General features: G+C 46.4%; 1 protein-coding gene across 4 annotated transcripts in view; it reads left to right on the forward strand.

The window, feature by feature from the left end:
- SOX5 (SRY-box transcription factor 5) overlaps positions 1–27,328 on the forward strand; it is an 871,788-nt gene that overhangs the window by 520,360 nt on the left and 324,100 nt on the right. For all 4 annotated transcript variants that reach the window (XM_060245898.1, XM_060245895.1, XM_060245896.1 and 1 more), the window contains one exon: positions 11,121–11,207. In XM_060245898.1, the coding sequence (XP_060101881.1) occupies positions 11,121–11,207 (87 nt within the window). The remainder of the gene's footprint in view (positions 1–11,120; positions 11,208–27,328) is intronic.

The following is a 27,328-nucleotide window of genomic DNA, read 5'->3' on the forward strand; positions in this document are numbered from 1 at the left end:
GCTGTGGTGGGCTGGTTAAGGAAGAGTAGGTTGAAGTTGAACTCGTCAAAGACAGAGGTTCTGTGGCTGGGGGGAGCTGGACTCGAGCTGGAACGTAGATTGCCAGCTCATGACGGGGCGCTATTAACACCAGCGCCTACCGTCAAGAGTCTAGGAGTGACACTAGATACCTATCTTTCAGTGGAGGCCCAGGTCACACGCGTTGCCAAGGTGGCGTTTTTTCCATCTCTTCGTAAACAGTGGCAAACTGTGTAGCACAATAAAACTATGTCAGTAAGGAACCACTGTGACAACAATTTCTTTTATCCAACCCTCTGGTATATTATAATAAAGAAAATAAATGTAGCTGACAAATAGGCACTGTTCATAAGATTAAACAAATAATGTCCCTAAACAATATCAGTTCACTATAAGGTGCTGGTTATTACCTTTAAAGCCCTATATGGCCGAGGACCTGCCTACCTTAGGGACCGCCTCTCCCCATATGTTCCCCAGAGAGCACTGAGATCTAGTTCTCAAAACCTTTTAAAAATCCCTGGGCCAAGAGAGGCTAGATTGAAAATAACGAGGGAGCAAGCCTTTTCAGCAATGGCCCCCCGATGGTGGAATCAACTCCCAGAGGTGGTGCGAGCCCTGCGGGACTTGAATCAGTTCCGCAGGGCTTTCAAAACCATCCTCTTTCAGCTTGCTTTTAAGACAGAACCCGGCTAAATTGACTTGTAGCCACCTAGCCATCTTATACATGACTGTGAAGTGTAGCACCTTAATTATTAACTTTTAATTTATAACAGCTGTTTTATCTATTTTAACTAATCTATAACGGTAACCTAATTGTATTTTAATCTGCTTTTGTCTTGATTGTATTTATTGAAATCATGGTTGTCCCATGTCTGTGAGCCGCCCTGAGCCTGCCTTTGGCGGGGGAGGGCGGGATACAAAAATAAATTTACTTACTTACTTACTTACACAGTCGAAGTAATATTCCAAAACAGGGCTTTTCTTGTAGAAAAAGCCCAGCAGGAACTCGTTTGCATATTAGGCCATGCCCCCTGACTTCACCGTTGTTTCACATATGGATTGTTGTAGGGAAAGCCCAGCGGGGACTCATTTGCATATTAGGCCACACCTCCTTGGGCCAAGCCAGCCGGAACTGCCTTCCTGTGTGTTCCTATTCAAAAAAAGCCCTGTTCCAAAATAATCCTGGAGTAGGTCACAAATTTGAAGAATAACAAAGGTAGGACGCTGCAGCCAAATCAAGAAGCTCAGGACCGGTTTCGGTGAAGACACCTTCTTCAACTTTTAGGCTCCACCTCACCCATGACAGTCATTCATATCTGTTGGCTACGGAAGCTCTAGCCTATATTCATTCAGTAGACAGAGTGCAAACACTTTGTAGCTGGATTTGCTTCTATTTTGTTTTTTCATCTCTGCCAAGCTAGGCATTTGGCTTCTCTCTTGTCCCGCTTAGACCTGGCCGCAGTAATCCATGTGACAGTCACCTCTAGAGTAGACTAGTGTAACTTGTTCTATGCTGGCCTTCCCTTGAGTCTGACCTGAAAGCTCCAATGGGTCCAGAATGTGGCGGAGTGAGTCCTGATGGGACTTCCATTGATGGCACACATACAACCTGTGCTTAGCCATCTGCACTGGCTTTCAGTTGAGTACTGAGTCAGATTCAAAGTTTTGGTTATGTCCTTTAAAAGCCCTGAGCAGTCTGGGACTGCCTCCTTTGCTATGCCCCTGAAAGGGCATTATGCTCTGCTGATCCTCTACAAGGGCCAGGACTTTTTCAGTCCTGAACCCGACCTGGTGGAACACTCTGCCTGAAGATACCAGGGCCCTGTGAGATCTCCTACAGTTTTGTAAGGCATGTAAGGCAGAGATGTTCCACCATGCTTTCACCTAGGACAGCAACAGTTGCCATGCTGGCACCTCTCTCCTCAGTACTCTTTCAAGGGTCCCCCCAGCGCAGTGTAGCAGCTGTTATCCAAAATTTGAAATCTGAAATTTAGACCTGCAGTGATGAAGACACCATTGAGAATGAAATTGCTTTTATCTGAAATCTGGTTTTATTTATTGTTTTATCTACAATTGTACATTGCCCAGAGCCTAGCTTCCGCTGGGATGGAGTAATTCCTTAGATAGATAGATAGATAGATAGATAGATAGATAGATAGATAGATAGATAGATAGATAGATAGATAGATAGATGATAGATAGATAGATAGATAGATAGATAGATAGATAGATAGATAGATAGATAGATAGATGGATGGATGATAGAGAGATAGACAGAGAGAGAGAGAGATGATAGAGAGAGAGAGAGAGAGAGAGAGAGATGATAGATAGATAGATAGATAGATAGATAGAGAGAGAGAGAGAGAGAGAGAGAGAGAGAGATAGATAGATAGATAGATAGAGATGATAGAGATAGATAGGTAGGTAGGTAGATAGATAGATAGATAGATAGATAGATAGATAGATAGATAGATAGATAGATAGATAGATAGATAGATAGATAGAGAGAGAGAGATGATAGAGATAGATAGGTAGGTAGGTAGGTAGATAGATAGATAGATAGATAGATAGATAGATAGATAGATAGATAGATAGATAGATAGAGATGATAGAGATAGATAGGTAGGTAGGTAGGTAGAGAGAGAGAGAGAGAGAGAGAGAGAGAGAGAGAGAGAGAGAGAGATAGATAGATAGATAGATAGATAGATAGATAGATAGATAGATAGATAGATAGATAGATAGATAGATAGATAGATAGATAGATGGGTGATAGAGAGATAGACAGAGAGGGCTGGTGTGTCCCAGTAGGCCAGGTAGGCTGCCACCTGGCTACAGGGGCAGCCGATGGACTCTCCCTCCCTGCATGTGCCCCTCCAGCAGAAGCACAGACCTGGGAAGGCTAAGTGAGGGTGGTGCATCGGCAGGTGTGCCCTGAGGTGCTCAAAGCCTGCCCTTCCTTGCTGCACCACCCTGCCACCGCCGCGCTTGCCCTCACCACTGTAGGCGCTGGGGGGGGGGGCAGGGGCCTAGGGCACCAAAAACCCTGGTGCCGGCTGCGAATACAGACAAAAGTCCCTTAAGGTGGCCATCTACCAAGTCGGGCCTGGAGAACTCCCAGAATTACAACAGATCTCCCGACTACTGAGGTCAGTTCCTCTGAAGGAAATATCTGTTTTGGAGGATGGAATCTATGACACTATATGCAGCTGAGGTCATTCCCCTCCCTAAACCCTGCCCTTCCCAAGCTCCACCCCCCAAATCTCCAAGTATATCCTAACCCACTGTTGGCAGCTCGACCTCTGAATTTACAAGGAGGTTCATATGACAGTTTTTGTGACAACAGCCGTATATCAGGTTAGATGGGCAGTTTGTCCAAGACTACTTAGTGGGTTTCACAATATGATATTGGACCCTTCACATCCATTCTCTGCTTTCTGTCTAAAGCTTGACAATATATTGGCAGGCTTCTTTTCTCCAGAAGATTAAAGGTGTAAATATTAAAATGCCTTCAACTAGATCTGTAGCCATAAGAACATAAGAGAAGCCATGTTGGATCAGACCAATAGCCCATTCAGTCCAACACTCTGTGTCACACAGTGGCCAAAAAAACCCCAGGTGCCATCAGGAGGTCCATCAGTGGGGCCAGAACTCCAGAATACAGAGCATCATTTGCCCCAGACAGAGAGTTCCAACAATACGCTATGGCTAATAGCCACTGATGGACCTCTGCTCCATATGTTTATCCAATCCCCTCTTGAAGCTGCCTATGCTTGTAGCCGCCGCCACCTCCTGTGGCAGTGAATTCCATGTGTTAATCACCCTTTGGGCGAAGAAGGGCTTCCTTTTATCCGTTCTAACCCAACTGCTCAGCAATTTCATTGTGTCCACGAGTTCTCGTACTGTGAGAAAGGGAGAAAAGTACTTCTTTCTCTAACTTCCCTGTCCCATGAATGACCTTGTAAACCTATATCATGTCACCCCTGAGTCAATGTTTCTCCAAGCTAAAGTGCCCCAAGCATTTTAACCTTTCTTCATAGGACAAGTGCTCCAACCCCTTGAATCATTCTAGTTGTCCTTTTCAGAACTGTACACAGTACTCTATGCTTTCACCAAAAGCTCCATACAGGTGGGGTCTTGGCTCAGTGGCATTGCATGTAGGCAGTCGCAGTTGCAGGTACAATCCTGGCTACTCCAGTTATCCACGACCTCAGGTAGTAAGGGCTGTATAAAGTCCCCTCTGCAGGGGTGGAATTCTAGCAGGAGCTCCTTTCCATATTAGGCCACACACCCCTGATGTAACCAATCCTCCAAGGGCTTCCAAGGCTCCTTTTTGTAAGATCTTGGAGGATTGGCTAGCCCAGGCTAGCCCAATCTTGTCAGATCTTAGAAGCTAAGCAGCGTTGGACTTGTTCAGTAGTTGGATGGGAGGCTACCAAGGAATTGCTAGGGTCATGATGAAGAAGCAGGCAACGATGACTACCTGTGAACTGTGAAGTATACATATCCCAGAATCATCTAGTGGCTGCGCTTCGTAACCACAAAGCGCATGATGCAGTGGCTCATGCCCATGTTATATACATGAATCATAACAGATCTACTGAAGCGGGGGAGGGGGGTCTGTGTGTGTTTCCAGATCAGCAGACCTTGACCCAGGTTTGTGCACCGGTGATTCAAAGGAGTTCTAATTCCAACTTCTTTAGTGTTCTTTTTATTCCTGGAAGTGATCCTTGTCTGACCGAGTTTGTACATGCCTTGTATTTAGAAGCACCCAACCTAATCCCGGGAAGATGCAGAACGGTTTAGTTCCTGCAGGATCCCTAAGTGCCGCAGAACGAAGAACCCACTGCCAGAAGTTTTGCAATACAAACTAATTAGTTCAGTCATCCAGGACAAAAAAATCATGGCTAGATTATCCCTTTTGTCTCTCGCTTTTGTCTCCATTGTAATCTTCTTTACAATGCCATTCTAGGAGACTCGAGTTTCTTAGCCTTGAGAGCCATTGGGGAGAAATGAAGGAGAAATCCAGGGCAAATGTGTTCTGAAAGAGACTCATGAACAAATAAGAAACAGGTGGGGTCTTGGCTCAGTGGCATTGCATCTAGGCAGTAGCAGATACAATCCTGACTACTCCAGTTACCCACTTTCTCAGGTAGTAAGGGCTGTATAAAGCCCCTCTGCAGGGGTGGAATTCTAGCAGGAGCTCCTTTCCATATTAGGCCACACACCCCTGATGTAACCAATCCTCCAAGAGCTTACAAGGCTCTTTTTTGTAAGGTCTTGGAGGATTGGCCTAATATGCAAAGGAGCTTCTGCTAGAATTCCACCCCTGCCCTTCTGTAACAGAACTTTGAGAACTGTTGCCAGTCTGAGTACATTGTACTGCAGGGATATCAATCTCCTGTATTATGGGGACGGGATCTGACATAAATGATAACCTTATCGGGCTGGGCCATGTGTGTCATGAGAGCCAGTTTGGTGTAGTGGTGAAGTGCGCGGACTCTTATCTGGGAGAACCGGGTTTGATTCCCCACTCCTCCACTTGCAATTGCTGGAATGGCCTTGGGTCAGCCATAGCTTTCATAGGAGTTGTCCTTGAAAGGGCAGCTGCTGTGAAAGCTCTCTCAGTCCCACCTGCCTCACAGGATGTCTGTTGTGGGGGTGGGGGGAGGTAGAGGAGATTGTGACTGCTCTGAGATTCAGAGTATAGGGCGGGATATAAATCCAATTTCTTCTTCTTCTTCTTCTTCTTCTTCTTCTTCTTCTTCTTCTTCTTCTTCTTCTTCTTCTTCTTCTTCAAGTTGTAATGCCAGAAAATGGAGATAAAAACTTTATAAAGGATGCAGACAAACACAATTAAAGATTTAAAAAAAAACAAAACCTTAAAACGCGCTTAAAGGATTAGCACCCTTGCAATATGTTGTTTATATAACATTTCCTGATAGCTGACTCCACTTACTCTGAATTATTGCATCAGAATGTGGCGACAATGTCTGTGCTTTACTAGTTCCGGTATTGTTCAGATGTGTGTGTGTGTAAGCTGCAAACCTACTTTTGATTTATTTACGCTCCTTACAGAAATCTCATGGTCAATGCTTTGAGCCTAAGACCCAGGGGAAAACATGAAATGGCTGGGCATTGTGAGCTTTTGTACATAAGTTGCTTCATGTGCTGGAGGGTTTGCTCTGTAGCTCCTGTGCAATTGAGCACAGCAGAGCAAGCTGTGATGCAGAAGGAAGCAAGAGAGAGAGAAGGAAGCAGATGACAGCAAGTTGCTCAGGGATCTGATAGGAGCCCTCTAGGGGCCTGATACAGCCCTTGAGCTCAATAGACAAATAGGGAGGGAAGGCAGCATGGCATAGTTCGGGCTCATCACAACTTGGAAGCTAAGAAGGATTAGTACTTGGAAGTGAGAACAGCAAGAATTTCTTCCCTACTGGGAGGTGCAATAAAAGCAAGAAGCCGGCGAACTGGGGTTTATTTCATCTGGTAGATTAACCAGAGTTTGCACAAACAACGGTTTAAACAAATCACAGTTTATCGTGAAGCTTGAGTTCCAGGGGTGGACAAACTGTGGCTCAGGAGCCACATGTTTCTCTTTCACACATATTGTGTGGCTCTCGAAGTCCACACCACCCTGTCAGCTGGCTTGGAGAAGGCATTTGTCTCTTTAAATCACTTCGTCAAGCCAGCTGGTGGCTTTGAGAATGCATTTAAAGTTGCTTTCTTGCCACCTCTCCCTCCCCGTTTGCTTCTTTCAACCCTTCCTTCCCTCAAACATCTGGGAGTCATTTCTTGTGGCTCTCAAAAATCTGACGTTTATTCTACGTGGCTCTTACGTTAAGCAAGTTTGGCTACCCCTGGGCTATTCAAACTCAATTATAGACTTTACAGGTTCACTCTGTCACCTGACCAGTTTGGGTACGCCTGTTGTTGTAGCCAATATGTGTGTTTATTTATGGTTTTTTATAGTCCACCTTTTCCATCCTGGGAATCCAAGTGGATTACACAGAGTGAGTAAATACAGTTAGTGGGATGGGACATTCAGTGCACAGTGCGATAGGATCTGGGATGTGGAAGAAGAAGAAGAAGACTGCAGATTTATACCCCGCCCTTCTCTCTGAATCAAAGACTCAGAGCGGCTTACAATCTCCTGTATCTTATCCCATCACAACAGACACCCTGTGAGATGGGTGGGGCTGGAGAGGGCTCTCACAGCAGCTGCCCTTTCAAGGACAACCTCTGCCAGAGCTATGGCTGACCCAAGGCCATTCCAGCAGCTGTAAGTGGAGGAGTGGGGAATCAAACCCGGCTCTCCTAGATAAGAGTCCGCGCACTTAACCACTACACCAACCTGTAGAACCAACCAGAAGAATGAAAACAAAACTGAAGCAAATATGGCACATTCAATGATGTTAAATTATACCATACAGCCCACAGCAAACTTTGCACATAAGTACAGACCCCAGTCCTCAACCATTTGGCCAGGTCACTGTGAAACTCTTCGCACAGGGCTACTACCCTGTTGCCTGTGTGGAAAAGCCCTCTTGAATATTTCAGTTTCGCAAAGTTTGCGGAAAGCCAATTGCAATGGGAGACTTCCTGACTGTTCCACAAGGTGGGGGAGCCTTAATGGAGAAGACACACGTCAAGGCAATTGTTGATTTTGCCTGTTGCAAGGGGAGCTCCACGCATGAGTTTCAGGGACCAAATTTGCTCTGCACCGAAGACTCGTTGTGCCCTTGATTTCTGAGAGCACTGAACTTATGTGGAGAGAGGAGGGGAGGGCTCACGTAAATAAAAGAGGGGGGGGGGAAAACTCCAGCAAAATTAGCCAACCATGATAATGACAGTTCCTTGTAATGCCTTTTTACTTCTATGGAGGAAATTAACCAGTTGCTCATAATTGTATGGTCTCTAGGCCAGACGGTCCCTTTGAAAAGTTAACATGTACTCTCTTTCGGTTCCTAGTAGGGGGTAAGCAAATGCCGGCGCAAACACAACATCAGCCCCTCTGCGGAGAATAGCAGTTGCATGTCTTAGATCGAGATAGTAAGTGTGGGCATTGTTATTTAGATGGAACACACTGGAGCACTTATCTTTTAGTACACTCCATTTTCGAACTGAATGCCGTGCTAATCGCGGGATTGGAAAAGCTATTGTAATTGTGCACCCTTCTAAATGCTGACAAGAATATACAATTACATTGTTTGGAACCGAGGTTAACGTTCCCTGCTACTGTATTAGCATGTGTATTTACTTGTGCATTAAAAACTTCACCCGGCAAATAAGGGGGGGAAAACCTACCAAGGTCAGGATGCAATAATGATAAACAGTGAACCCCATTCATGCCCTTGGTATCTCCCTCGTGAATATTGAAGATATATATTTAAAACTAGTGATATACATATGAATGACTGGGTAATGGGTCAGTAGGCATTGCTTAAGCAATTATCCAAGACATCTTAGCTGGCCACTATTGAGAACCGGTTGCTGGATTGGATGGACCATTGAGTGTTGTGTTTTCTTTTTGTGTGTGTCCCTATATGAGATACGACAGCTAGATTTGACTCCAGCAGCACCTTAGAGACCAACAAGATTTTTTTGAGGTGTAAGCTTTCAAGCATCATAGTTCCCTTCATCAGATTTTCAGGGCAAAAGCTTTCTTTCGGGGGGGGTATTTTTGTATTTATATGTGCATACTGTGTGTTTGTGCATACATTTGGGAGTTATGGTAATCTCTGATGACTGACTTGAACTAGGGCCCAGAGGATATTCAGGGAGCTGGTGGAATAAAGCCTTTCCCTGCCTCCTGGTGGTGGTATTCCAAGGAGGTCTCTTATCCAAGTACTTGCCAGAGTCGACCCTGCTTAACTTCTGAGATCTGATGATATTGGGCTTGCCTGGGCTATCCAGGTCAGGGTGGAATATCAGCTTCTGAGCATCAAAGATCTTTGTCAAAGGGAGCTTTACTGCTTGAAAGCTTACACCTCGAAAATGGATTTGATCTCTGTGGTGTTACTGGACTCCAATTTAGGTTTCAGGTATCAAAGCTCCCTTCTTTGAATTTTCGGGATATAAGATTTTGAGCTTCAAACCTTCCATGATGCTCAAAAACATATACTCTGAAAATCTTGTTGGTTTCTAAAGTGCTCCCGAACTCAAATCTAGCTGCTACTGGATTCAAATTTAGCTTTTGACTATCAAAGCTCCCTTCTTCAAATTTTTGGGATATAAGATTTTGAGCTTCAAATCTCCCATGATGTTCGAAAACTTATACTCTGAAAATCTTGTTGGCCTCTAAAGCGCTCCCAGTCTTGAATCTAGCTGCTACTGGATTCAGATTTTGAGTATCAAAGCTCCCTTCTTCATATTTTCGGGATATCAGCTTTTGAGCTTTGTACCTCCCATGATGCTCAAAAACTTATACTCTGAAAATCTTGTTGGTTTCTAACTTGCTCCCGAACTCAAATCTAGCTCCTACTGGATTTGAATTTAGCTTTTGACTATCAAAGCTCCCTTCTTCAAATTTTCGGGATATAAAATTTTGAGCTTCAAACCTCCCATGATGCTGAAAACCTTATACTCTTGAAAATCCTTTTGGTCTCTAAAGTGTTTCCAAACTCAAATCTAGCTGCTACTGGATTTGAATTTAGCTTTTGACTATCAAAGCTCCCTTCTTCAAATTTTTGAGAAATAAGATTTTGAGCTTCAGACCTACCTTGATGCTCGAAAATTTATACTCTGAAAATCTTGTTGATCTCTAAAGTGCTCCCAGACTTGAATCTAGCTGCTACTGGATTCAAATTTTGAGTATCAAAACTCCCTTCTTCATATTTTCAGGATTTCAGCTTTCAAGCTTCAAACCTCCCATGATGCTCAAAAATTTATACTCTGAAAATCATTGATCTCTAAAGTGCTCCCATGCCTGAATCTAGCTGCTATTGGATTCAGATTTTATCAAAGCTCCCTTCTTCATATTTTCGGGATATCAGCTTTCGAGCTTCGAATCTCCCATGACTCTCGAAAATTTATACTCTGAAAATCTTGTTGGTCTCTCAAGTGCTCTCCAACTCAAATCTAGCTGCTACTGGATTCGAATTTAGCTTTCGAATATCAAAGCACCCTTCTTCAGATTTTTAGGATATCAACTTTCGAGCTTAGAACCTCCCATGATGCTTGAAAGCGTTATGGTCTCTAAAGTGCTCCCAGACTTGAATCTCGCTGTTACTGGATTCAAATTTAGCTTTCAAGTATCAAAGCTCCCTTCTTCAGATTTTTTGGGATATCAGCTTTCAAACCTCCCTTGACACTCAAAGCTTATACCCTGGAAGCCTTGCTGGTCTGCAGGGCGACTACTGGACTCGAATCCAGCTCTTCTACCATAGAGTAATGCAGCTACTCTCAGAAACTACATGGTAGGGCTCCCCCTGTCATACTGCTCTCTAGATTTCATAATATTTGCAAAGCATTTTCCATCTGGAATTTTAATAATATTATTTTTATTTTTGTTTCCAATGTGCGTGTTATTGGGGAGGGGGGGGACTTGCCCCAGCATGTTCACCCCCACACTATGTTTAAACACATTGTAAAGTGGATGTAATTGTAAACACACCAAGGGATGTAATTACATGTAGCAGATTTAGGCGCTAATTCTTTTGCCTTTTATTCCCCCCCCCCCCACCTCCCCGGCTCTGCATTTTTATCAACATAATTATTTTTTTTTCCCTGACGACAAGACTAACACCCTGAAATTGACAAGCTTCCATTATAAGCAGAAACTTGTTCTCTAAATCGAAAAACAATGAGCGACAGGTTTCTAGGCACCCATTGTCACGGCGAATGGCTTTGTTCTGTGAGAGGAAAAAGCTAATGATTTAGAAACAGCAGGTGACAAAACAGATCCTTTTTTTCCCCCCCTCTCTCCCCTTGCTCTCCTCTTATCAGTTTGTTGATGAAGTCATTATGAACTCGGGTCCGGGATAGGGGAGGCTTTATTTTTAGCAGATAGACTTTTAATGAGTTCTATTGTGCAGTCAGTCATGTTGATTCACTTGCGGGATTTTTTCCCCCTCCCCTCTCTCCTTTTTTTCTCCTTCATTCAGAAACCCCTAGTATTGAAAAGCTACTATCAAAAGATTGGAAAGACAAGCTCCTTGCCATGGGATCAGGGAACTTCGGAGAAATAAAAGGTAACCTTGTTTCTTTCAATTTGAAGGGATTCGACAGCAAATGCAATATATATGACTTCAATTAGCGCGAACGAATTCTTCTCGCTCTTTCTGATGTGGCACCTCTTTGCCAGATGAGGGAAAGACGGTTTCAGTGCTCTAACCAGCAGGGAGGGGCTTGCAACTGTATCCAGAACCCGGTGTTCCCTCTAAGCTGAGTTAGTGTGAGCCTCCAGCTCACACGTTTTTGTCTCCGCTCAGGAAAAAATGGCCACAGGGCAAACTAATGTATGCAGTTGCTCACAACTTTAATGCCAGTAGCTCACGAAGTAGAATTTTTGCTCATGAGACTCCACAGCTTAAAGGGAGTATTGTCCAGAAGCATCTTCATTTCATCATCAGCGGCCAAAACCCAGGTGCCATCAGGAGGTCCATCAATGGGGCCAGAACCATGCTGTTGTTTTCCCTAGATCCATGAGTAGCAGGAAGACCCCAGGATAGTTTAATAAGGTTTCAGTTCCTTCAGATGGGACAATCAAGGCTCCCCCCCCCTTTTTAAGCAGGAACGCACAGGAATGCAGTTCCGGCTGGCTTGGTGTCAGGGGGTGTGGTGTGATATGCAAATGAGTTCCTGTTGGGCTTTTCCTACCAAAAAAGTCTGTGCGAAACCATGGTGATGCAGAGAATAATGAAACCTCTTGTAAGCAGCCGTGATGCTCGTGTCCCCCTGGGCTCAAATCAGAGCTGTGTACTGGATAACCAAGGAATTTGCCCCTAAATAAAAAAAAAATAGCTCAGCTTTCCCTAAGTGCAATTCTCTTTCTCCTTCCTCACCTGGCGTCTACTGGTACTGGGCAACATTAGCAGTTGGAACTGATTGGTAACATCAGCCAGCCAGCCAGCGGGTCAGAAGAGTGTCTTCGTTCTTCCCAGGGCTTTTTTTGTAGCAGGAGCTCCATTGCATATTAGGCCACACACCCCTGATGTAGCCAGTCCTCCAGGAGTTTACAGTAGGCCCTGGAATAAGAGGCCTGTAAGCTCTTGGAGGATTGGCTGCATCAGAAGGGTGTGGCCCAGCAGTCATTTTGTAGAAAAATTGGTAGCGGAGCTCATTAGCATAACTCATCAGCATATGCTCTCCCAAGCCAAAAGCAACCTGATGCAAGAAAGGAGAGCCCTGGGTGAGGGAGGCCTGCTTGGGCTGGCAAGAGATCCAGCCAGCCCAAGCAAGCCTCACTCATCTGGGGCTCTCCTTGGCCAACTCTCCCCCACAGTCAAAAGGCCAGCAAGCCACCCACCACCGAAAATCACATCAGAAGTGGAGAAAGGGTGTCACAGGCTTTTCCAGGGGTTAAGGAGGGCTGCTGGGGGAGCGACAAAGCCCCTGGTGGCTGGCTGGCTGGCTGGCTGCTCTCCTAATCCAGGGATTGTTATGCAGCTGCACCTACTATGGACAACAGGTGAGGAGGAAGCGAAAGAACCCTCAGAAAGGTTCAGGAGCTGTGCTCCTGCTGAATCCGAGGCCTGCGGCCTAATATGCAAAGGAGTTCCTGCTACGACACCCCCCTCCCGCAAATTACAAATTATGATGACTTTACAAATTACGGCCTTTCCCCCCCATTGATCTGCTGATTTCCATCCTAAAATTGCACAAAGATGCCACTTTTGTTGAGAACAGACTGTCTGCGGCTTCATTGAGGACATCAAACGAGACCCATTAAAGGCATATAACTTTTATTTGAGCCAGCTGGAAGCAAGCTTTTGAATGACACACAGTTCTTTCTGCTTAGGTGTCGAGAGCGTATTATTTTGTTTTGTTTTAAGAGAGATTTGGGGGGTTCTGGCTTGACGGCAAGTTGGTTGTACTGTTGCTGGGGAGAAGATAATCTGCTGAGAGTCCCTGTGCATTCCTATCATCAAAGGGCAATCTCTTCTCTCTCTCTCTGGGCCTCTTTCTCTTTCGTAAGTTAAAGTGGGAGGCGGAGGCTGCTGTGAGCAGCTTCCGCCAAAGGAAATCTCCCACCCTTTTGGCCTTGCCTAGGGGAGAACCAAGGAAGCAAAAACAGGACCTTCGGAGAGGGGGCAGCAGAACAGCTGGGCTTCCTTTTGTTTTGAGCTTGAGACTCGTCTTCTAGAAGACAGCCACGAGTCCTTTGTGGAACAAACCCAGATCTGTGGGGAAATTGGGGAGTCGGATGGCATGGAGATTGGACGCATTTGACTCAGGGTCACCATCCACCTAGAGGGAAATTTTGGATACATCCTTCTTTAAAACTCCAGAAGTCAGACGGAATGCGAGTCCCAGCTTCCGCAGCCTACATTCTCACTGAGCACCAAGACCGTGCGAGCTGATTTAGGTACTTAAAATTATTTCTTTCCAAGGGGATTTTTGACAGCTGAAGTTCTGGACAAACTTGATGTGACAGTGGCCAAGGGGCCAATCCATTGAGGCCCTTTTAGAGAAGACGACGACATTGGATTTATATTCCGCCCTCCACTCACAATCTCAGAGCGGCTCACAATCTCCTTTACTTTCCTCCCCCTCAACATACACCCTGAGAGGTGGGTGGGGCTAAGAGAGCTCTCCCAGAAGCTTCCCTTTCAAGGGCAGCTCTGTCAGAGCTATGGCTGACCCATGGCCATTCCAGCAGCTGCAAGTGGAGGAGTGGGGAATCAGACCCGGTTCTCCCAGGTAAGAGTCCACGCACTTAACCACTACACCAAACTGGCTCTCAGAGAAGAACTTGGCCATTTAAAAATTGCCACAAGGGCTCAATCAGGATGGTGGCACGGGGACAACATGTGATCGTGTTCCTCCTGTAATTTTATACGGGGAGCCAGCATGGTGTAGAAGAATAGTTGATTTTCCTACCCTACTTTTCTCTAACCAGTTTGGTGTAGTGGTTAGGAATGACAGACTCTAACCTGGAGAACTGGGTTTGATTCCTGACACCCCCACATGAAGCCAGCTTGGATGACCTTGGGTCAGACACAAGTTCTCTCAGCCCCACCTAGGGAGAGGAAGGGAAGGCAGTTGTAAGCTGCTCAGAGTCTCCTTCAGATAATGAAGGGTGGGGCATAAAACCAATTCTTATTTGATTTGTATCCCTTCCTTCACTCTGAATCTCAGAGTGGTTCACAGTCTCCTCCTCCCACACAACAAAACACTCAGTGAGGTGGGTGTGGCTGGGAGGGCTCTCCCAGAAGCTGCCCTTTCAAGGACAACCTCTGCCAGAGCTATGGCTGGCCCAAGGCCATTCCAGCAGCTTCAAGTGGAGGAGTGGAGAATCAAATCCAGTTCTCCCAGATAAGAGTCCCCGCACTTAACCACTACACCAAACTGGCTCTTTACATGAATTGTGCTTGCAGACTTGTTTCTCTCTAGTGCATTTTTTCCCTCTGGCCTTTCCTCCAAGGAGCTCAGAGAGACATAGAATCATAGAGTTGGAAGGGGCCATACAGAGCATCTTGTTCAGAGGTGTCAGACTGAATCAGGTCCCCGAGCAACTGCTGTAATCTGCTTCCTTCTGCATAACAGCTTGCTTTGCAAGACTTGCTCAATCACACAGGAGCTATAGAGCAAAGTCTCTGTTTTCTCCATTGGCTGAGGCTCCTCCGTTGGGGAGGAAGCAGGGAGGGAGAGCTTAGTTTCTCAGGCTCTTTCAATTGCACAGCACAGCTACTGAGCCAAACCTCTCCTCCTTCTATTGGCTGAGGCTCCTCCCTGTCCTGGCCCCCTGGGGAGGGAAGGAAAGAGCCAAAGCTTCCTTTGCCCAGTTCCCTGGATCCCATGGGGGAGATAGAAGGAAAGCACTTTTAAGACCAATGAGTGCTATTGTTTTAAGCATGTTTTATTTTAAGGTTTTTGGGTTTTTTTAAACTTTAATCGTGTTTGTCCTTTATAAAATTTATATCTCTGCTACCTGATCTTAAATAGATACACACACGGCCCATCCCGTCACGGTCCGGCCCAACAAGGTCTCATTTATGTGAGATCCGGCCCTCAAAGCAAATGAGTTTGACATCCCTGGTCTAGTCCAACCCCCTGCTCCATGCAGGATCAGCCTGAAGCATTTATGACAAATAATCATCCATGCGCGTTTTTGAAGACTGCCAACGAAGGGGAGCTCACCACCTTCCTAGGCAGCTGGTTCCACTTCTGAACTATTCTGACTGTAAGAAATATATGCGCTGCCTTCCCTTTCCCATTCTATGCTCTTATCTGTTCTGGGAGGCTGGTTAGGCTGAGAGTATATGACCGGCCCAAGATCAGTGAGGAATGCTTCAGGGTAAATCGGGGGTTGAACCTGGGCTTCTGCTAGGGTTGCCAATCCCCAGCTGGGGGCAAGGGATCCCCCCCCCGGAGGTCCTCCCCCCCCTGCTTCAGGGTCATCAGAAAGCTGGAGGGGGGGGAAGTCTGCTGGGCACTCCGTTATATCCTATAGAGACCAGTTCCCATAGGGTATAATGGAGAATCTATCTGTGGGTATCAAAGGCTCTGGAGGGTTATTTTTTGAGGTAGAAGCCCCAAATTTGCAGCATAGCATCTGGTGCCTCTCCTAAACAGCCCCCCCCCCAAAAGTTTCAAAAAGATTGGACCAGAGGGGGTCCAATTCTGTGAACCCCCAAAGAAGGTGCCCCCGTCCTTCATTATTTCCAATGGAAGGTATTTAAAAGGTGTGCTGTCCCTTTAAATGTGATGGCCAGAACTCCCTTTGGAGTTCAGTTATCCTTGCCACAACCTTGCTCCTGGCTCCACCCCCAAAGTCTCCTAGCTCCGCCCCCAAAGTCCCCAGGTATTTCTTGAGTCAGACCTGGCAACCCTTCCTTCTGCTCTCCCATGCCAACACTCCAAACGCCACGCTACACTGGCTCCCCGCGTTTTGTATGAGTTGTTCCCTGCCAAGGGTCCCTGGCTCTGCCGCCGTGCACTGCCAAAGCACCCCCCCCACCAACACAAGGGACCCGCAAAGAAGACGTCAAGCCTTTGCTCGCAGCTGTATTTGTTGAAACAACACAGAAAAGGTGCCGTGCGGCAATCACGTGCATTCGCACATGGACTGGAAAGAAGGCGTGCCTCATTCCTTCACCATGAATATGAGCTTGTTAAGGGCTTTCCATCGCTAAAGTTTTAATTAATTCCTTGATGTATTTGCCTTGGCAGCCGCGGTTTTTGGGAAAACAGGCCGTGAACACCTTTGGACCTTGCTGGGGCTTTGTGTTGGAGAGTGCATGGTGGTAGAGCTCAGATCCTTTGCACATTAATGGGCCAGCATGCGTGTTTGTAGGTGCTTGTATATTCCCCCAGAGCATTCTTATTCCCACTGCTACTCACACCGGCCTGCTAGTCTACTTCTAAGTAGCTGTAACAGTGAAGAGGTAAAGAGATGAACGGAGAAAAAAGATTTCTGCTTTGGGGTTTCGAGTGCTCTAAACTGTTCACTTTTTCTCATCTCATAAGCCAGGAAGGGGCTTCATGCGTTATCACTCTTTCTCTGTTCTCCTCCCACATCTGCGAAAGCCCCTGGAAAAAACACACACATCATTTTCTAGACTTTCTGTCTTAGAAATCTTTTAGGCAGGGTTTTTTTTTGTAGCAGGAACTCCTTTGCATATTAGGCCACACACCCTTGATGTGGCCAATCCTCCAAGGGCTTACAGGGTTCTTAGCACAGGGCCTACTGTAAGCTCCAGGAGGATTGGCTGCATCAAGAGGGTGTGTCCTAATATGCAAATAGTTCCTGCTACAAAAAAAGCCCTGCTTTTAGGTGTGAGAACTATACTGTTACCAAACTGTCATAAAGTTCCACTGGCAAAAGAGATAGAGATTGTGGCCTACGCGGCTATATTGCTACCAGGGCTTTTGGGGAGGCTTCTATGTAGAGAAATCCCAGCAGGAACTCATTTGCATATTAGGCCACACCCCTTGATGGCAAGCCGGGCCAAACTGTGTTCCTGTGTGTTGCTGCTCAAAAGAAAAAAGGGGGGAAAAGCCCAGCCTGTCACTCTAAGTGTGCTCCAGACCAATATTCCCTCTGAGCTGTGGAGTGAGCAAAAATTCTTGTCCCGATTGATGATTCCTGTGTTCCTTTGGCACTGTTTATGTGCCACTAAGGGTGCATTTCGCACCAGAGAAATGACAAAAGATAACAGAAAACAGCGGGGGGGAAAAGAAAAGAAATATGCTGCAGTGCGTTTTTTCAAAGCAAGAAGCAAAACTGAAGATGCGAACACTGATATCCAGCCAGCAAGCATGCCAGGTCTCCTCCCTTATACCAGGGTGGTTAAACTGCCAGACTTTCTGGGAGCCACTCTGCCATGGAAGCTTGCTGGGTGACCTTGGGTCGGTCACTATCTCTCAGCCTAGCCTACCTATCAGGGTTGTTGTGAGGATAAATGAAGGCGAGGAGAATGACGTAAGCCTCTTTTAGTCCCCATTGCGGGGAGAAAGGCAGGATATAAGTAAAGCAAAATAAATAAAACAATACAGATAACATAGTTCCACTTTTCCGCCCCTTGGAGGAGTCTAGCATGTTTTCTTGTTTCTCCAATGATATTTACGATGGGATTCCTGTGAAATATGTCTTGCGGATCCTGCCAAGAAGGGCTGGATGAGAAAGTCTGAGACCGATTTCCCGCTAGCCTTGCCTTGCTCTCCCTCTCCTCTTCTCAGCGGGTGTCACGACTCAGCGGGGTCTTACCAATTGCTGCCACCACTCTGGGTAAAGGGTCTCCCAAGCCCTTCAGGCCTCCCTTAGCTTAGGCCAACTAATGGGCGTGAGGACCAGGCAGAGTTAACAACGGAAAAAAAAGGTTTATTAAAAGGTCAATGCAATATAACAACCAAGGTCCATAAAACAGTAAAAGGGTGAAGGGAAAATAAGCAAAAGCCCTAACGCCTCTATCTCTACAGTCCCTGCTATAATACTACACTAACCCCGCCCCCCTTGCTTCCTCCCTTGCTTCCAGCTCTCCTGCCTCCAGCTAAGCCTTCCAGGGAAAGACCACCCACTTCTTGGGCTTGGCCTTTATATTCTCTTCCCAGGCCCCACCCCTCTCTGGGCCTGTTTCCCTCCAAACGCCTTGCTACCCAATCAGAGGGACAAAGGGGATCCTGGGAGATGTAGGCTTTCTGCAACTCGCTCCGCCTCTTTCACGCAGCAAACAAGATCCTCTAAAAACCAGTTTCTGTTTGCCTCGCAACAAAAGGCGAAGCCAGTTGCAGCCCCGGGGCAGATAGTGTGAAACCCAATGGAACCCCCCGGAGAAGAGGAGCGTGATGTGACCTAAGGCTAGTGAGAAATCGGTCTGAGTTTGTTTCTGCTCCCAAGGTTATTAGCATGCAGCATATCACTTGACGTTGTTCCCATGCTGCATACACAAGGGAATCCCATGGTGAAAACAGGGAAAGTGTGTTGTGGGAATGGACTCTTACTCCCTGGAGTTCCTTTCCTTGCTTTCCATGGGTATTTGGCTACATGCAAAGTTCCTGGTCCTAGGAAAATGAAGGCCAGGTAGCAAGATATGGAACGAAGCAGCAGCCCATTTTGGTGCCCCAAGAAGGGAGGTTTGTAGAACATTTGGCAATCTTGTACACTAAAAATATGAACATTTGGCACACTCCTAATAGTTTGCATTATTCTTTTTTTCTATTATTGGGTCCTTTCTGGAGCAAAAGAGCCCCGTGGCGCACAGTGTTAAAGCTGTAGCACTGCAGTCCTAAGCTCTGCTCACGACCTGAGTTCGATCCCTGGTGGAAGCTGGGTTTTCAGGTAGCCAGCTCAGGGTTGACTCAGCCTTCCATCCTTTGAGGTCGGTAAAATGAGTGCCCAGCTTGCTGGGGGGGAAAGCGTAGATGACTGGGGAAGGCAATGGCAAACCACCCCGTAAAAAGTCTGCCGTAAAAACGTCGTGAAAGCAACGCCACCCCAGAGTCGGAAACGACTGGTGCTTGCACAGGGGACCTTTCCTTTCCTTCTGGACCAAGGTGAACTTAGCAGAGAGACTAGCCAAAGGGAGACTGGGTTCCACCAGTTGTCAGTAGACCATCTTGACCCTGCTGATCGTTGAGTCTTTTGCACAGAATATTAAACGAAGCAGATCTTCAGTGTGGTCCCCAAAACAGCATATGATCAGAATTGTAAAGCTCAGTTGCTACATGATCTTGGATATGTATATCCACTGTGTGAATTTAACACAATCCACAAACTGCAGGAATTCTATAAATAGCAGTACTACTCAATAGTGCCCCTTTTCCATTTTAGTAGTGGGTTCTTAGTGGGGTTTTTCATTCATTTCAGACAGACCCGTTTTAGTAACTAGCTGCTAGTGGAATTTATTTACCTGTTCATACCAACCCGCTTGCATTGGGTTAGCAAAGTGTGGTTGAGCCGCTTTTGAGAGAGACTGCTTTCTTCCATTTTCATCTCTTTTGTTGTGCTTCTGAATTCCTGGGGTGTGCTGTTTAAAATGTCCTTAGTGATTTCTATAATTCTGCTTCCCCTCCCCCTTTTTTCACCGCACAGTCTTTCTTGGACTTTTCTTTATGTTCTAAGTTGAGTGCTGTAGCACTTAAAAAAAAAATAGCACTTAAGTGTTATAATGGCACCACTGAGATACCTTGATTCCATTCAGTTAATGGAGTCAAGGCAGCTCAGTGGTGCTGCTATAGTCCTGAAGTGCTATACTGGTTTAGTGCTATAGCACTCAACTGAGAACGTTTTTTAAAAGTTCGAGGAAGATCATGCAGCAAAAAAAGGGTGGGGAAAAAGGTGGGAGGGAAGGGTGTTTGAAATGACCGTAGCGCTTCCGAGACAGCTCATTAGCAGAAGGCAGTTTGTTGCATGAAACCCTTATCCTTGTATCACGTTACACAAAATGGGGCCAACACCGAATAATGTCTGGTTTAGAATAGTAATGAACATATGAAGCTGCCTTATACTGAATCAGACCTTTGGTCCATCAAAGTCAGTATTGTCTTCTCAGACTGGCAGTGGCTCTCCAGGGTCTCAAGCTGAGGATTTTCACACCTATTTGCCTGGACCCTTTTTTGGAGATGCCAGGGATTGAACCTGGGACCTTCTGCTTACCAAGCAGATGCTCTACCACTGAGCCACCGTCCCTCCCCGAGTGAAGTAGGCCACTATCTTTTAGGGTTGCCAAGTCCAATTCAAGAAATATCTGGGGCCTTTGGGGGTGGAGCCAGGAGACATTAGGGGTGGAGCCAAGATCAAGGCTGTGACAAGCATAATTGAACTCCAAAGGGAGTTCTGGCCATCACATTGAAAGGGACAGCACACCTTTTCAATGCCTTCCTTCCATAGGAAATAATGAAGGATAGGGGCACCTTCTTTTGGGGCTCATAGAATTGGACCCCCTGGTCCAATCTTTTTGAAACTTGGGGGGTATTTTGGGGAGAGGCACTAGATGCTATGCTGAAAAATTGGTGCCTCTACCCCCAAAAACAGCCCCCTCCAGAGCCCCAGATACCCGCAGATCAACTCTCTATGATTTTCTATGGGAATAAAACTCTATAGGGAATAATAGAGTTCCCAGCAGACATTTCCCGCCCCCCGCTTTCTGATGACCCTGAAGCGGGGGGAGGGCCTCCAAACCAGGGGATCCCCTGCCCCCACCTGGGGATTGGCAACCCTACTGTCTTTGGACTATGGTAATGATCTCTCATGATGAAAACCACTTGCCACCATTTTGTCATTTTCTTGTATGGCCAAGAAACAGAAGATGAGGGAGGACTGGGTAACTATGTTGAATGGGGTAAGGAGAACACTGGGACACAATTGAGAGGAAGTAGAATGTCTGAAAGAGCCCCGTGGCGCACAGTGGTAAAGCTGAAGTACTGCAGTCCGAGCTCTCTGCTCATGACCTGAGTTCGATCCCGGCAGAAGCTGGGTTCCAACTCAAGATTGACTCAGTCTTCCATCCTTCCAAGGTTGGTAAAATGAGTACCCAGCTTGCTGGGGGGGAAGTGTAGATGACTGAGCAAACCACCCCGTAAAAAAAGTCTGCCATGAAAACGTCGTGATGCGATGTCACCCCAGGGTCGAAAACGACTGGTGCTTGCACAGGACACTACCTCTACCTCTAGAATGTCTGATGTGTCCCCTCTCTGTTAAAAGTGATTGGGCATTAGCTAGCCAAGAGAGCAAGGTTCAAGTCCAGTAGAATCTTAATAACTTTGAAGAGTCAGATCTGATGAAGTGAGCGTTGTCTCTCCAAAGCTGGAAATCTTACTGGGTTTTAAGGCAATACTGGACTTGAATCTTGCTGGATTCCTACTAGTATCTGACCAAGGGAGCGTCAACTCTTGAAACCTTATATCCTGGAAATTGTGTTAGTCTTTCAGGTGCTACTGGACTCATATCTTGCTCTCCAACTGTAAACAAAAGTGGCTACCTATCTGAAACTGGGTTTTTATAAAGTCTATTCTGCTTTCATCTTACTCTTTTGGCCAGTATCTTGGGATGACGTACATAGTTCTCCTCTCTTCCATTTTAACCCCTGGGGCTTTTTTGAAGGAAAAAACCCAGCAGGAACTCATTTGCATATTAGGCCACACCCTGACGTCACCATTATTCCACACGGAGCTTTTTTGTAGGAAAAAAGCTCCGTGGGAACTCATTTGCATATTAGGCCACATGCCCCTGATGCCAAGCCAGCCAGAACTGTGTTCCTGTGCGTTCCTGCTAAAAAAAAAGCCCTGTTAACCCCACAACATCCTTTGAGTGAGATTAAGCTTCTGGTCCAGACTCACCCAGTGTGCTTCTTGGCTGAGTGGGGAACTACTCCCAGCTCTATCCAGTCCTAGGCTCATACCATAAGGGCTACTCTTTGTAGATTACACCCAATTTAGGACTTGGCGCATTACGCATTCATACGGGAACCTCTGCTTTTGCAGAGCCACCCGCCGACAGTTTTTGTACCACTGGGACGAAACCGTGTCATCCATTTCACTTCGTTATAATCCTTTTCCTTGTCCCCATTTTTGGATAATGTCACTGTAGCAACTCCGGATTTCAAGGAATGCCAGTGAAAGCAGAGATCATGGGCCCTAACGTGCCTAATCTTGGCTTATTAAATCCCCATCGCCTTGAAATAGATGTTTATTTGAAAGACGTAGCTCAGCATCGTGAACTGTAGAGGACATCAGTAACAGGTACTTATGTCAAACTGTGTCTGACATATGACAGGGCGGAAACGAAAGCCCTGCTTGCATGTGTCACGAAGATGGGGGCGTGGGGGGGGGGGTCTGTGCGGAGAACGCTCTTATGACTGCCAATAATGGATTAAGAGAAATAATCCATTCAGTGATACTATAGCTCATCAGAGCCCATGAATTCAAGACATATGTTATGTAGATTCAATGTATGGATTAAAAAGGATAATCTGTTAGGTGACATACAGAATCTTGAGATAAGTGGGCTAGGCAGATTCCGCGTGTGGATTGCGACAGATAATTCCATTTAAGTAACACTGGACAAGTTGGAGATGAGAGAAGTGTTGGGGGAGACGGGGGACAGCACTCCTGTTATGAATGGTAATCCACTGGGTGATACTTTGGATCTCGTCATCGGGAAATGAGAGGCAAGAAAGCTAAAGAACATAAGAGAAGTCACGTTGGATCAGGCCAATGGACCATCCAGTCCAACACTCTGTGTCACACAGTGACCCAAAAAAACCCCCAAGTGCCATCAGAAGGTCCACCAGTGGGGCCAGGACACTAGAAGCCCTCTCACTATGCCCCCCAAAGCACCAAGAATACAGAGCATCACTGCCCCAGACACAGAGAAGCCATGTTGGATCAGGCCAATGGCACATCCAGTCCAACACTCTGTGTCACACAGTGACCAAAAAACCCAGGCACCATCAGGAGGTCTATTAATAGGGCCAGGACACTAGAAGCCCTCCCACTGTGCCTGCCCAAGCACCCAGAATACAAAGCATCACTGCCCCAGGCAGAAAGTTCCAACAATATGGTGTGGCTAATAGCCACTGATGGACCTCTGCTCCATATGCTTATCCAATCCTCTCTTGAAGCTGTCTATGCTTGTAGCCACCCCCCCCTCCTGTGGCAGTGAATTCCATGTGTTCATCCCCCTTTGGACTCTGCACATTTTACTTTGGAGGAGGATGCAAGGGGAAGATGGTGAACATAGGGATGATATCTTCCTGGTGGGACCTCGGGATCATCTCCGGACTAGGGTTCAGTTCCCCTTGAAGAAATTGAAGAGTTGTCTGTATGGCATTGTAGCCCACTGCCGTCCCTGTCCTCCCCAGGTCCCACCCCCAAATCTCCAGGAGTTTCCCAACCTGGATCCGGTAACCCTAACCCCCACACCCACCAGTGGCCAAGGAGGACATGGCAACCTTATTGCTCCTTAGGACCAGGGGTGGAATTCTAGCAGGAGCTCATTTGCATATTAGGCCACACACCCCTGAAGTAGCCAACACTTCCCCCATCTCCAACTTGTCCAGAAATTTCCCTCAAACTGGGGATTGGCAACTGTATTTGAATTTCAGAGCCAGAAGGCAACATCGGTAGAAGGCCTCAGCCTCTGTGCCCTGTTGTTGGCCCTCCAGAGGAACTGATTGTCCACTGTGTGAGACAGGATGCTTGACTGGGTGGACCACTGGTGTGATCCAGCAGGAATTTTCTTATGGTCTTACATGTGTCCTGCTGGTTAGGTAAAGCACTTCAGCAGGCGATTGTAGAATCTGTATCTTCTTGTAAAACAGAGTTTTCAGAATGGCTCTACCAAGTCTATACTGAAATCTGATCAACCCTCCAACTCTCTCATTTGTCAGTACATACATAGTTAACCCTTCCTGAATAGTGTTGGATACCAGTGAGGTCATAACTGTGCCCCACCCTCTTTGTGTCACGTGACACTGAGCTCAGTGGCTTCTGGGAATGGAATTGTCAACAGCAACTGCTGTGGAGCTGAGAAACCACCTGAAAGTTTGGCAAGCCATCTCTCTGCCCCCTGCGCCCCCAGTGATTTGGCTCTGGCATGTGTGATTTGTTCAAAGCAAATACTGGAATTAGAGAATATTTGGCACTGGCCTTAAACAGACCACTGCTGAAGAATTAGACGGGAATGAATCACTGAGCGCTTTTTACAAATCTAGCTCGCATTGCATTGAATATTTGAATAAAGGTATCTTGGGAAAGTTATTTATTTTTTTTTTTACAAAAAACCAGAACACAACAAACAGACCCTGAATGTACTTCTCTTGGAAAAACACTATCTTTTATGTCATGACGATAATACAGTGTTAATGCATCTGTCTTGGTTCATAATGGCACATTGTATTATCTGATGTTCCTCTGAAAGATAGACAATAACAATTCAAATGCCATTTAGTTTGACAGTGAAGTGACTCAGAGGCAAGTTGAATTCCCTCCCCCCCCCCCCCGTATAATTCCACCCCCTGTATATATACAAAGCAGCTGATTAATCTTATTTCTACAGAAGGGCACGATCCGGCCCATTTTAAGCACTTGCAGCTGACATAATATTGCCGAATCTAAGCACAAGTCGACCTGATGTTTCTCTTAGGTGGAAGGAGAGCAGAAGCTCCAGGTACAAGGGAAAAGGAGCTAATAAAGATGTATGTACGGTTGTTGTTTTTTTTAATCCAAATCCAATGGGAAAGGGAAAAGAACGTGTGCGGTGTGTTGTCAATGAATGGGCTTTTATGTTCTACAGCCTTGTTGTTGTGTTGTTAGCCGCCTTGATTCCAAGGAAATACAAGGCAGGATATAAATAAGGTTAGAGAGCCCATGGCGCGAAGTGGTAAGCTGCAGTACTGCAGTCCAAGCTCCACTCACGACCTGAGTTTGATCCTGGCGGAAGCTGGGTTCAGGTTGACTCAGCCTTCCATCCTTCCGAGGTCGGTAAAAGGAGGAACCAGCTTGCTGGGGGGAAAGTGTAGATGACTGGAGAAGGCAATGGCAAACCACCCCTTAAAAATGTATGCAACGTCACCCCCAAGTCGGAAACAACTGGTGCTTGCACAGGGAACTACCTTTAGCTTTATAAATAAGGTTGCCAGGGCCAATTGTTCTGGTGGCGAGGGGTGAGAGGAAGCCATCTGAGAGTGTGGGGGAGGGCAAAGTGACATCACTGTGCACAATGTGGTCGGAGTGATGATGTCACATGGAAGCAACATCGCATGGAGGATGTTGAGTGTTGACACTCTAGCACTCCAACCAAAATGCTAAAGCAGCGATGTGTTATTTCCCTGGCATGATGACATCTGTGTGATGTCATCACACAACAGGCCTCTTTGGGGGTGGAGCTTCCCCTGTCAGCGAATTGGCTGGTGGCAGATCGGAGCCCCAAAGACTGGGGGATCCCCTGGCAGGATTGGGGGTCTGGCAACCCTAGATATAAATATGTTAAATAAATAAATATTAAGTGCACATAATTTTAACCCCAATAAATAATAATTAGCGGGAAGCAAGGTCTATTAATAGCCAGGCTTGAAACTGGGATCTGCCCGCAGTGCTCCTGTGATCAATAGTGTGGGGTTAATCCACACTTCTTCACAGCTGCTCACCAGCTAACCATGGACAAGGACTTTTCATAACAAACCTATGCAGGAAACTCACAAATACCTCCCCCTAAATTCACAGGATCTTCATTGCTGTCAGATGGCCATCTACTCTCTGTTTAAAAACCTCCAAGGAAGGAGAGCCCACCATCTCCCGAGGAAGCCTGTTCCACTGAGGAACCGCTCTAACATTCAGGAAGTTCTTCCTAATGTTGATCCGGAAACTCTTTTGATTTAATTTCAACCCATTGATTTTGGTCCTACCTGGGGCCACAGAAAACAATTCCACACCATCCTCTATATGACAGCCCTTCAATTACTTGAAGATGGTGATCATATCGCCTCTCAGCCACCTCCTCTCCAGGCTAAACATGCCCTGCTCCTTCAACCTTTCTTCATAGAACCTGGTCTCCAGACCCCTTATCATCTTTGTTGCCCTCCTCATGACATGCCTATGTAAACTGGAAGTGACGTGGGCATTTGTGTGTGGGGGGGGTGATCCTCTGGTTTTTCGGCAACACTCTATGGTAGAATTTGCTGCAGATCATAGAACTTTGCCCCAAAACCAGAATGTCACCCCCATCATTCCCGTGTCACGTCCGGGCTCGATAGGCACATCACAATGATTTCCAGGTCACTGCCGGTAAGGGGGGGAGATGGGGGAGGGGAGAGGAGCACCTGTAATGAGAGGCCAGTGCAGGTGGGTGGGAGGCCGGGCAGCCCTACAGAGGAGGGGAGAACTCTATAGGGAACTGTGCAGAGAACTCTGCAGTAACTAGAGGAACATTTGTTGGAAATGCTTTAGGAATTTTTTTTCTAGCAGGAACGCGCAGGAACACAGTTCCGACTGGCTTGGCGTCAGAGGGTGTGGCCTAATATGCAAATGTGTTCCTGCTGGGCTTTTTCTACAAAAAAAGCTCTGTGTGGAACAATGTTGATGTCAAGGGGTGTGGCCTAATATGCAAATGAATTCCTGCTGGGCTTTTTCTACCCCAAAAGCCCTGTTTAGGAGGATCCCTTACTGAGCAGGGGGGTTGACTGGATGGCCAGTATGATCCCTTCCAGCTCTCTGACTCTGCGATTTTGCCTCACGGAAGGGCAAGATAAACAATGTATGAAATGAGCCAGGTTGTTGTGCCTTTGGTTGAATACATAGAGACTCTGTGAGCTTCATCCCTGCTAACAATAGAACACCTGGATGGAAACATCTGCAGTTTGATTGGTTGGGCTGCCTATAGGAGGCCAGCAGGATAATTTAAATGCACCTATGGGTCGGGAGTGGGGTGGAGCCTCACTGTATATAACCAGGCCATAGCCTGGGGTCTGCATGCTAGTTTTTGACTTGTCTATATTACGCTGAATCACTAAGTAAAGATGCTGATCACTACTCTGGAAGTCCTCGTTCTTTCCATCGAACCCAGTATTTAACAAAGGTATATATGTCTTACTGCTTAGCCATGGACTCTCTCGTCGGGGACTTACAAGTCAAGTGCCTAATTTCAATTGGATCATGAATGGCATCCCTACTGTTGCGGCAGCCTGATTCTACAGGGATGGGTTCTGCTCAG

Source organism: Heteronotia binoei, chromosome 8 (assembly GCF_032191835.1).
Source record: "Heteronotia binoei isolate CCM8104 ecotype False Entrance Well chromosome 8, APGP_CSIRO_Hbin_v1, whole genome shotgun sequence".
NCBI classification, from domain to species: Eukaryota; Metazoa; Chordata; class Lepidosauria; order Squamata; family Gekkonidae; genus Heteronotia; species Heteronotia binoei.